At 35.9% G+C, this 12950-nt stretch overlaps 1 protein-coding gene across 1 annotated transcript; it reads right to left on the reverse strand.

Annotated features, from left to right (window-relative positions):
- Nucleotides 1-5108: 5108 nt before the first annotated feature.
- Nucleotides 5109-12735, reverse strand: LOC128207630 (ras-related protein Rab-1A). Its single transcript, XM_052910667.1, has 7 exons — nucleotides 12568-12735; nucleotides 11185-11257; nucleotides 10007-10054; nucleotides 9769-9816; nucleotides 9317-9412; nucleotides 8854-8985; nucleotides 5109-7882 (listed from the first exon to the last, which is right to left on the reverse strand). The coding sequence occupies exons 1-7, from the start codon at nucleotides 12579-12581 to the stop codon at nucleotides 7685-7687; spliced, it is 609 nt and encodes a 202-aa protein (XP_052766627.1). The 5' UTR covers nucleotides 12582-12735; the 3' UTR covers nucleotides 5109-7684.
- Nucleotides 12736-12950: the final 215 nt, after the last annotated feature.

Consider the following 12950-nt stretch of genomic DNA (forward strand, 5'->3'; position numbering starts at 1 on the left):
GTTTCTACGTGTATGTAACATGTATCGATGTAGGTCTGTCCACAATATGCAGACCACAGTTTCTACGTGTATGTAATATGTATCGATGTAGGTCTGTCCACAATATGCAGACCACAGTTTCTACGTGTATGTAATATGTATCGATGTAGGTCTGTCCACAATATGCAGACCACAGTTTCTACGTGTATGTAATATGTATCGATGTAGGTCTGTCCACAATATGCAGACCACAGTTTCTACGTGTATGTAATATGTATCGATGTAGGTCTGTCCACAATATGCAGACCACAGTTTCTACGTGTATGTAATATGTATCGATGTAGGTCTGTCCACAATATGCAGACCACAGTTTCTACGTGTATGTAATATGTATCGATGTAGGTCTGTCCACAATATGCAGACCACAGTTTCTACGTGTATGTAATATGTATCGATGTAGGTCTGTCCACAATATGCAGACCACAGTTTCTACGTGTATGTAATATGTATCGATGTAGGTCTGTCCACAATATGCAGTTCACAGTTTCTACGTGTATGTAATATGTATCGATGCAGGTCTGTCCACAATATGCAGACCACAGTTTCTACGTGTATGTAATATGTATCGATGTAGGTCTGTCCACAATATGCAGACCACAGTTTCTACGTGTATGTAATATGTATCGATGTAGGTCTGTCCACAATATGCAGACCACAGTTTCTACGTGTATGTAATATGTATCGATGTAGGTCTGTCCACAATATGCAGACCACAGTTTCTACGTGTATGTAATATGTATCGATGTAGGTCTGTCCACAATATGCAGACCACAGTTTCTACGTGTATGTAACATGTATCGATGTAGGTCTGTCCACAATATGCAGACCACAGTTTCTACGTGTATGTAATATGTATCGATGTAGGTCTGTCCACAATATGCAGACCACAGTTTCTACGTATATGTAATATGTATCGATGTAGGTCTACTCACAATATGCAGGTCATAGTTTCTACGTATACAGTATGTATCGATGTAGGTCTACCCACAATATGCAGACCACAGTTTCTACGTATACAGTATGTATCGATGTCGGTTCGCACACAATATGCAGACCACAGTTTCTACGTATACAGTATGTATCGATGTAGGTCTACCCACAATATGCAGGTCATAGTTTCTACGTATACAGTATGTATCGATGTAGGTCTACCCACAATATGCAGGTCATAGTTTCTACGTATACAGTATGTATCGATGTAGGTCTACCCACAATATGCAAACCACAGTTTCTACGTATACAGTATGTATCGATGTCGGTTCGCACACAATATGCAGACCACAGTTTCTACGTATACAGTATGTATCGATGTAGGTCTTCCCACAATATGCAGACCACAGTTTCTACGTATACAGTATGTATCGATGTCGGTCTGCCCACAATATGCAGACCACAGTTTCTACGTATATGTAATATGTATCGATGTAGGTCTGCTCACAATATGCCGACCACAGTTTCTACGTATATGTAATATGTATCGATGTAGGTCTACTCACAATATGCAGGTCATAGTTTCTACGTATACAGTATGTATCGATGTAGGTCTGCCCACAATATGCCGACCACAGTTTCTACGTATACAGCATGTATCGTTGTAGGTCTGCCCACAATATGCCGACCACAGTTTCTACGTATACAGTATGCTTCGATGTAGGTCTGCTCACAATATGCAGACCACAGTTTCTACGTATACAGTATGTATCGATGTAGGTCTGCCCACAATATGCAGACCACAGTTTCTACGTATACAGTATGTATTGATGTAGGTCTGCCCACAATATGCAGACCAGTTTCTACGTATATGTTAAATGTATCGTTGTCGGTCTGCTCACGATTTGCAGGCCACAGTTTCTACGTTTACAGTATATCGATGTAGGTCTACCCACAATATGCAGACCACAGTTTCTACGTTTACAGTATATTGATGTAGGTCTGCCCACAATATGCAGACCACAGTTTCTACATATACGGTATGTATCGATGTAGGTCTACGCACAATATGCAGACCACAGTTTCTACGTATACAGTATGTATTGATGTAGGTCTGCCCACAATATGCAGACCAGTTTCTACGTATATGTTAAATGTATCGTTGTCGGTCTGCTCACGATTTGCAGGCCACAGTTTCTACGTATACAGCATGTATTGTAGTCGATCTGCCCACAATATGCAGATCAGAATTTCTACGTATACAGCATTTATTGTATGCAGACCACAGTTTCTACGTATAAAGCACGTATTGTAGTCGGTCTGTTCACAATATGCAGACAAGAGTTTCTACGTATACAGCATTTATTATCTCGGTCTGTTCACAACATGCAGACCTGAGTTTCTACGTATATGTAATATGTATCGTTGTTGGTCTGCTCACAATATGCGGACCAAAGTTTCTACGTATACAGCATGTATCGTTGTTAGTCTGCGTAAAATATGCGGACCAAAGTTTCTACGTATACAGTATGTATTGATGTAGGTCTGCCCACAATATGCAGACCAGTTTCTACGTATATGTTAAATGTATCGTTGTCGGTCTGCTCACAATTTGCAGGCCACAGTTTCTACGTATACAGCATGTATTGTAGTCGATCTACCCACAATATGCAGATCAGAATTTCTACGTATACAGCATTTATTGTATGCAGACCACAGTTTCTACGTATAAAGCACGTATTGTAGTCGGTCTGTTCACAATATGCAGACAAGAGTTTCTACGTATACAGCATGTATTATCTCGGTCTGTTCACAACATGCAGACCTGAGTTTCTACGTATATGTAATATGTTTCGTTGTTGGTCTGCTCACAATATGCGGACCAAAGTTTCTACGTATACAGCATGTATCGTTGTTAGTCTGCGTAGAGTATGCGGACCAAACTTTCTACGTATACAGTATGTATCGTTGTCGGTCTGCTCACAATATGCAGGCCACAGTTTCTATGTACAAATGTAATATGTAATGTTGTTGGTCTGCTCACAATATGCGGACCAAAGTTTCTACGTATACAGCATGTATCGTTGTTAGTCTGCTCACAATATGCAGACCACAGTTTCTACGTATACAGCATGTATCGTTGTTAGTCTGCATAGAACATACACAGTTCCTACGTATATAGCATTTATCGTTGTTAGTCTGCTCAGAATATGCAGGCCACAGTTTCTACGTATACAGCATGTATCGTTGTAGGTCTGCCCACAATATGCAGACCACAGTTTCTACGTATACAGTATGTATCGTTGTAGGTCTGACCACAATATGCAGACCACAGTTTTTACGTATACGTAACATGTATCGTGCTAGGTCTGCCCACAATATGCCGACCACAGTTTCTACGTATACAGCATGTATCGTTGTAGGTCTGCCCACAATATGCCGACCACAGTTTCTACGTATACAGTATGTATCGATGTAGGTCTGCCCACAATATGCCGACCACAGTTTCTACGTATACGGTATGTATCGATGTAGGTCTGCCCACAATATGCAGACCAGTTTCTACGTATACAGTATGTATCGATGTAGGTCTGCCCACAATATGCCGACCACAGTTTCTACGTATACAGTATGTATCGATGTAGGTCTGCCCACAATATGCAGACCAGAGTTTCTACGTTTATAACATGTATTGTTGTCGGTTTGCCCACAATATGCAGACCTGAGTTTTTACGTACATATATATGTAATATGTATCGTTGTTAGTCTGCTTACAATATGCAGACCTGAGTTTCTACGTACATGTATATGTAATATGTATCGTTGTTGGTCTGCTTACAATATGCAGACCTGAGTTTCTACGTACATGTATATGTAATATGTAGCGATGTAGGTCTGCCCACAATATGCAGACCCGAGTTTCTACGTATATAACATGTATTGTTGTCGGTTTGCCCACAATATGCAGACCTGAGTTTCTACGTACATGTATATGTAATATGTATCGTTGTTGGTCTGCTTACAATATGAAGACCTGAGTTTCTACGTACATGTATATGTAATATGTATCGTTGTTGGTCTGCTTACAATATGAAGACCTGAGTTTCTACGTACATGTATATGTAATATGTATCGCTGTTGGTCTGCTTACAATATGAAGACCCGAGTTTCTACGTACATATATATGTAATATGTATCGTTGTTGGTCTGCTTACAATATGAAGACCTGAGTTTCTACGTACATGTATATGTAATATGTATAGTTGTTGGTCTGCTTTCAATATGCAGACCACATTTTCTACGTATACAACATGTATTGATGTAGGTCTGCTTATAATATTCGGACCCAGATTTTTTAATCAATATATTTGTATCACAGTCGCAAGGATGCTACTAAAAGTGCTCTCGGGCAGTGCTTCCATTGGCAAAATCGTTTGACTTAATATAATACCTGTTCATAGTTTCGGAGTCCTATACACTTTATTCAACGAACAGGGACGTGACCGGTAGATAATTTCTAGTAGTTTGTCCAGCTCGGTGGCATCAAGATCACATGGCAATGGATATCACTGTATGATGAGCTGACATACTAGTAAACGATATCAATGAAAACGGCCGTCTGTTGTCTTCAGTCGAAAAGGATTATTACTCATTCATTATATGAGGAGTCGTGGGCTTTGGTGGACATAATTAGATGTATTTACATAAATTATTGACTTTGGCAACATTGTACCATTTTAAATTTGAACAAGTTGAACGGATTTGGACTTATGGCCACGGTTAACAGTCATGCATGTCGACAATCATTAAAACCAACTGCATGGCAATGCACAACTCGTTATTGCGTGTCAACGGCAGTTCAGTGATATTCTTTAAGGATCAATACCATCTCGTGTAGCTGCGCTTTCAGAAAGAGCCCAAAGGGTTTAATTTAACCGGATTTTTGAGCATCAAAATTTTTGTGTAACATTTGCCAAAAGATTCACTGATATTTATCAACATTTACTCGCATTATATATATATCTCATATTGGTCCCAGGTTCTATAAAGGATTCTCTTTTTTTTTGACAGCAACTTCAAAATTGCCTAATATTCTACAATATACATTATGATCACTAGTAACAGAAAACAACAATATCTTGGCTTGTTATGCACATTTTAATGATAATCTGAAGTATAATTTCATAAAAATTCTCAAATAAGTCTTACAAAGCACTGTTTCATTACCAATAACACCAAATACCACTGTGACAAAATTACAAAAGCCAATGAAATTTGTTCCCAAACACAAAATATTATCTTCTAGTAAACGATCATTTGAATGAGCAAAGTAAGAAAGAAAATTAATATAATTTATGTTGTACCCCCACTATATAATAATTCACATGTTTTTTCCAAGGTATTTATTGTACAAGTAAAAATGTGTTACAGTCTGTCGAGTGCTTTAACAGATGTTATCTATGGTACAGTTTGAACACGTGTACCAGTCAGTCGAGTGTTTTAAGTTTTAACCTATGTTATTCATTGTAGAACTTGCACATAAGTACCAGTCAGTTGAGTGCTTTAACCAATTTGATTAATGGTTTGAATTGAACATGTGTACCAGTCAGTCGAGTGCTTTAGCCAATGTGGTTTATCATACAACTTCAACAACTGTACCAGTCAGTCCAGTTCTTGAATCAATATTAATATTTTATGGTAAAACTTGCCCAGAGTGAAGCTTAAATGCTTGATGGAATGCCATATTTACTAAATGTACATGACTGGAACCCTACTACTGATAGGGTTACTTCAGAAAAATAGTTTTATGACAAGAGATCTTACTAACAACAAGGAAGTCCAACAGTAGTCAAAAAATAATTACACCAATACTTCTGAACATCCTGATGTGGAAATTAAGTGTGCAGTAAAGTTTTAGTTAAAGAACATTGTGAAGAGCAGGATATGTCGATTTGTAGGTCATTTGTTTATAAAAGATTTATTATCACAGATGTGATTTTTCCGTTCATTAATACCCTAATAATTGAAAACTGTGTTGTGTTCACTGAATTCATACAATGTAACTCAGGATATAAAATATATCTTCAAACTGCTAACTGTACTGTTTAGCTTTATTTATGGATATGTCACATGCGTACCATTATTAACAGTTAAATCATTACAAAACTACACCAACTCTAAGCAGTAATGCAGTGTCTGTTTGTCTGAACGTCCACAACATGCGAAACAATTATACACAAATGTCAGTATTTACAGTGTGGTATTTTAACAGAATAATTATGATGGTACAATTTGTAATATGGATAACATGTGAAGAATGGCAATAAATCTTAGTAAAATAAACAACACTCATTCATTAACATTAAAACAACATATAAACCTCATCAGCAAGAAATATGAAAATCAGAAATCATAAATAATGAAACTACACCTCAGTGAAAATAAGTGCACCTTACAGAAAATCATTATTTGACAGGTATATATTTATACATTCAGTACTCCATTTGTGGTGGTGATAAAAAAGGTTCTTAAGTGACATTAAATATAACAGCAGATAGAACCTTCTAGATTTCACCCCTCGCTTTGTGCCCAGGAGTATTAACCAATTCTTCGATCGTGTACAATCTGGGACCGTTTTCACTAACGCATTAAATCAGAGTTTTAGATTCTAGACTCAAAACTTAACATCGTGATTTTCAAGTTAAAAAATGAGAAGAAAAGCATTATATTAAAAACTGATGTTTAAGTAAGGTATGACTATTTCAACTTTTTTATATTCTCCTTTTGTACCATTATTGACTTTTTATCACATTTAAAAATTCATGGTTTCAAACTCAAATAAAGACGTTTGTGAATACCACCCCATGCTTTGTAGCTTTCAAAGCGTTCTGAATTTGATGGCTCAGTGAAAGACCTACATGTCCTATGTTTTCACATGGAGTGCAGCGCTGACATCTTAAATTGCTTAATAAACTACACTGTAAATTTTCATGTTCGAAAAAACATTTCAAGTTTAATACTTGAGCAAGGCCTAAGAATAACAAAATCAGACTGCACTGCAGATATACTTGAGTACAGGAATGTCACTCATTCATCATCATACCAAATACAATATCACATTTTAAATAAGCATGTACACTTAGTCATATTATAATCATACAGAAATACATAGTCTTCCACTGACTCAAAGGAATTACACTTTATAATTTAAGATTTTATATCAAAGAGCGATACACTGCTATATGTTAGAACGTCAAGAAAATATAGCTATTAAGCCTATAACGTGATCATTTATACTATTAATCATAGCATACTTTTACCATTCATATTCAGGAAACAGAAGACTTTTCTAGAATTTTCATTTTTTCACGCAATAATGCAAAAATGAAATTAAAAAAATAACTTAAATCCTTGAAGCATAAATAAGAATAACAGTTTTCATTACAATGAACACTTTACTTGGACTTGTTAGTTAACAAAAAATTGCCCGTACATATGTATCTATCATTTGGCGATTAAACAAATATCTTTCAACTGCTTTTTCTCTTTAATAAATGTTACATTAAGTGAATTCTATCCTGAACCTCCGAATGTAGTAAGACATGCCCACAATGTATTAAACGGGAGGGCACATATTACATGTACAAGTTATTGTATCCTCTCCACCGTGACATGATAAATTACACATTCCCTTTAACGTCTAGAGAAGCTATCCTTAACAACACCCGCCCCCGCTCTGTTTCACTGGTGTACTAGCGTTTATTTTCACGTTTGGTTTGTTATCCGACGCGGCAGTGGCTGGACCCATTCTGTTCTTAATCTCGGCAGCCATTGTCATGAATGCCTGCTCGACGTTGGTTGCATTCTTTGCACTGGTTTCTAAGAATGGAATCCCTATGGAATCTGCAAACTCCTGAAACCAAGGAATTGTATACTTGCAGATAATTTACGTAATTTCAGACTAAATAACAATAAATAGAGCTTTTCGAGCCAACAGTAACATTTTTCACTGTTGACCAAGGGCCCCTCACTCATAAAAACAGTTGAACTAGACTGTTGCTTTTGCCACTCACAGCAAAGATGAGTGATTTCAGACTAACATACAAGATAATAATATATATAGAGAGCTTTTTTGAGCCGACAGTGACATTGTCCACTGTCTTAGTTGACCAAGGGGCACTAACTCGTCAAACAATTGAACTCGAGTTATGGCTATTGCTACTCACAGCAAAGGTTTAAGTAATTTCTAACTTATTTACAAGCTTATAACGCTTTTTGAGACAACAGATTATAAATACATAATATATCTGGCAGTTGAAACCAAAACCTAATTAAATTAAACATGTTTTAAACATTGGTAAAATTTGTGATATCTAAGGTCTTCACAGCCCTGTACAATGTGCCCTTTACACCCTTAGCACCCTGTTTCCTTTATGAGGCCTTTTTCAAAAACTGGCTAAAACCCCACTTTAAGTGTTGTTAGCAAAAACGATGACAACAGTCAAGCTATTTGTGTATGTCACTATATGTACATACACCTCAGTGGTCGAAATTAGCACAAGCCTGCAAGCCCTGCACTGGTAAAATATCTTCCGAGCTTGCTAAGTCTGAATTTTATATAGCAGGGCTTTGATGCCAAGCAATAGTATGAGAATTCGGGTTTCTTCATCTGAAAGTCTAATTTTGATGACTGACACCTTTCTTTTTTAAATACATTGACTCTTTAACTTATAAAAACTTGTGCATCTCATAAAACCTTACCGCACTTCGTGTTTCAACGCATGCTATCTAACAATTCAATTAATAATCATTTGAACTATTCCTTACTTAATAAAACAGATTGTATCTCAGTTTCCTCTAGTTTAAAATAAAAACAAGTTTTACCTTTGCAGTTGTGTAGTCCACCACTTTCTTCGTGGTCAAATCACATTTGTTTCCAACTAACAATTTGTTGACATTTTCACTGGCATACCGTTCAATTTCGTGTAACCACTGTTTTACATTGTTAAATGATTCCTGTAAGAATATAGAAACACATGAGGAGCATTCTGGCAGCCAAGATTACAACAGTCTTGTAAAGGAGAGAACTTAATTCAGTACTCAGTTAAGTACTGCCTTAGCATTGTCAAAGCTTGGATCTGCATAATCACTTTAATGTATATACATTACTGTTTAATTTTCAGGGTATTCTAGTTTGATTTCCATAAATTGCAAGGACAGTTCAATACAAATATCATGCTAAAATATCTTTCAAGAACAATCCATTATACAAGAAGGCTACCCCACCATAACATACATGCTTCAAACATTTTATTGTAAATATTCCACAAGTTACAATCTTTCTTACCTGGTCTGTGACATCATAGACAACAATGATACCATGAGCACCTCTGTAGTAGCTGGATGTAATTGTACGGAAACGTTCCTGTCCTGCCGTATCCCACTGCAATTGCAAGCTTCAATTACAATTCTGGCCATAACAATTGCAGCCATCTGACACTTACAATCCTGCCCATAACAATAACAGGTACAGAGGTTAATTTTGCTGCACACCCCAATTAATTGATTTTCTTGAGGACCCCTTTTTTTAAAACATGTGCATCAACAAAAGCATGTATTTCAAGCAACCTAACATACCTGTGCACAAATTCATGCATCAGACTCTCAGTTAAATGTTTGCTTAAGACTCAGATTTAAAAGCCATCTAATTAGTCATCACCTCAGATAGCTTTTCATAATGACTAATTAAGTCTGTCAAACATTTAATTAAGTCAGTCAAACATTTAACATTTTACTTACTATTTGTAACTTGATTGTTTTCCCATCTAGCTCAATGGTTCTAATTTTCTGGAAAGAAAAAACAAACAAAAAAACATTAACACAAACTGATCAAAACGCTATCATTATAAACCATAACTAATATTTTATTCTCAATATTTAATTATCAATATTTTTACAACCTTCTTTTGCATGCAACAGGGATTCTTCGTATATATACATTACAAAAATTAAAAGATGATGGATAAAAGTTACTTACAAAGTCAACACCTATAGTGCTGATATAACTCTCTGTGTATGTGTCATCCTGCAAATAGAAAAGCTTATAATAGATTGGTTTTGAAATGGTTATGTTTAATCTTCAATTACTGTAAACTCTTGTACATCAAATCCAAAATGTGAAAAAAATCTGAGTAGAGACTGGTTGCAACTTAATCTTCTGATGTTGCTTTGATGATCCTCACCATGGCAACCTTTCATGACCAAACCTTTAAATGAACTAGAAATGTGTCCATAGGACACGGATGCCCCCACTTCGATTTTTTGTCACAGAAAATAAGCCATAATGATTATTCAGGATAATCTGCACATATAGGATAAGTTGAGTTGAGTTGGGTTTTACGGCATCGCAAGACTGTATAGGTTATATGGCGCCATTCAGACAGGAAAGTTTGGTACGTACGTAAGGACAAGGGCAAATCCTTTTCAAAAATTAGATCGGAGAAGATATTTTTTAAGTATTGTTGGGAAATAAAGGGCCCTAACTCCTAAATGATTAAAGCGATTTCCATGGCTATCGAACTTGATCAAGGTATTATGGTCACAAACATGTGATAAAAGTTTGGTGAGGATTGGACAAACAGTTTTTAACAAATAAGATCGGAAACAATCTTCGGGAGGTATTTTTCAAGTCTTTTTTTGCAAATAAAGGGCCGTAACTCCTAAATGACAAAAGCGATTTCCATGGCTATCGAACTTGATCAAGATATTATGGTCACAATCATGTATGTAAAGTTTGGTGAGGATTGGACACATACTTTTCAAGAATTAGATTGGAAACATATATTTTTGAAGTATTTTTGGCAAAAAAGGGCCGTAACTCCTAAATGACTACAGCGATTTCCATGACTATCGAACTTGATCAAGATATTATGGTCACAAACATGTGTTTAAAGTTTGGTGAGGATTGGACAAACAGTTTTCAAGAATTAGATCGGAAATAATCTTCGGGACGTACGTACGTACAGACAGACGTACGTACGGACAAGGGCAACCCTATATGCCGCCACTTTGTGGGGGCATAATTACAGAAAACCTGAATGATATAATATGATAGAAACAGAACCTTTTAATTCCTCAACAGAGTAAATTCCATTGTATTTGTAAATTGACTGGTGTTAAATATATGGTTAAAGATGTAAATACGTAAAAACTCACAGCAAACCTCAGCAGCAAGCAGGATTTGCCTACACCAGAGTCACCAATCAGTAACAACTTGAACAAATAATCACTGCAAATAAAGAAATACAATGTTAATACATTAACATCATTGGCTTATATTTAAACCTTACATAAAGCATTGCCCTTCATTGGTTAGTATGTATAACATTACTCTTTGTTCCATGACCTAGTCTATTTTTAGTTTTTTGCCTCCTAAATTAAAATTACATTCTACCATCACATTTAAAAAAAAAATCTTATTACTTGCTTGCAAGGTTATAGCGTCAATTATCATCTGTGCTTTTAGAACGAACCGCCACAACCCCATTCTAGAGATTGATGACATTTCACAACAGAATTGTGACAACAGTTCCCCTAGGGTAAAATATTGATTCACGAAACCAATACCAAAACCACACAGCAACAAAATTGCTGCTGATAGTGCTTTTTTCAGATGACACTACAAATGATTATGACAGAAAACATAATCAGAAATCAAAATGAATTAAAAATATTAAATTTGACTGTGTCAACTTATCGATACCATATTTTTTCATATTCTCTTATAATAAATGAATGATTTTTAAATCCACATAAACATATGTAATTCGAAGGTGGCATAGAGGTAAAATAGCGTTTTTTTTCTTTCATTAAAATACTTAAGAATCAAATTTAAATGACTAAGAAACTAATTTTTCCCACTTACGACATTACGTTTCTCTTTTAAACAACTTCTATATCTTTGAGTCTTTTAAACAACGAAATTGCCAAATCAGATTTGATTTTTTTAATTACCATGTCCATTAAACGAGAGTCTGAAATACCATGTACATTAAAATTTGAATAGCTTCAAATATAATTTCAAGTCAAGGCAAGTTACATTTAATTATAAAGTCGGGTTTCGACATATAGAAACATATAGGGACCAATAAGGTCACATCCAATAGCTAAACAGACTACTGACTCATTTTTATGAACACTACCATAGAAATCGAAATACCCTCAAAATAAAAAATAGACTTTAGGGAAAAGTCATTTTGGAACAACACTAAAACTTATATAAAGTAAACATTGGCAACATCTGTAACAGGTGAGTGGGTGGGGTAGATAGTGATAAATCGCACACAAGTTGCGAATTTTCAGGAAGTGTTTTGATACATTTTTAATAATAGACAGAAAAAAGAATCATTCTGCCACGACACCATCGAAACACGTACACAGACGGATGAAGAATCACTCATGATGTTACAAACAAAACCGATAACACACTGACACTGTACGTCGACTGTCGTGTGACAGATCTGACATGTTTTGCGACTCTGTTGATGACGTGTTCTAGAGGCGTTTTGGCAATGATATATCTGACTGGAAACTACTTACTACTCCGGATTCATTATAATTCGTGTCTTTTGTCCACTTGATGTCGAAATTTTAAAATTAGAACACTATGGAGTGAGAAAATCTTCAGAAAACAATGCAGTACGAGAGTATCGGCCCTCCTATTTTCCAAGATGGCTTCTTCTTCCGTTGTTAGATCCGCTAGGTGTCTTGCTAAATTTAATTCACTGACGTCATTTCACAACGTGGCTGCACGTGACAGGGATTTCCCAACACTGGGAGACACCGGACAGGTTACATTGTACTAATTAAATATATACTGTTACAATATCGACAGCTCCATCGCTTGTAAGATCTCAAATTTTATAATAATTGCATTACGTAACTATAAAAAGAAGCGGAAAACACTACACATATTAAAAGAA

Source organism: Mya arenaria, chromosome 11, assembly GCF_026914265.1.
Source record: "Mya arenaria isolate MELC-2E11 chromosome 11, ASM2691426v1".
In the NCBI taxonomy this organism is placed as follows: Eukaryota; Metazoa; Mollusca; class Bivalvia; order Myida; family Myidae; genus Mya; species Mya arenaria.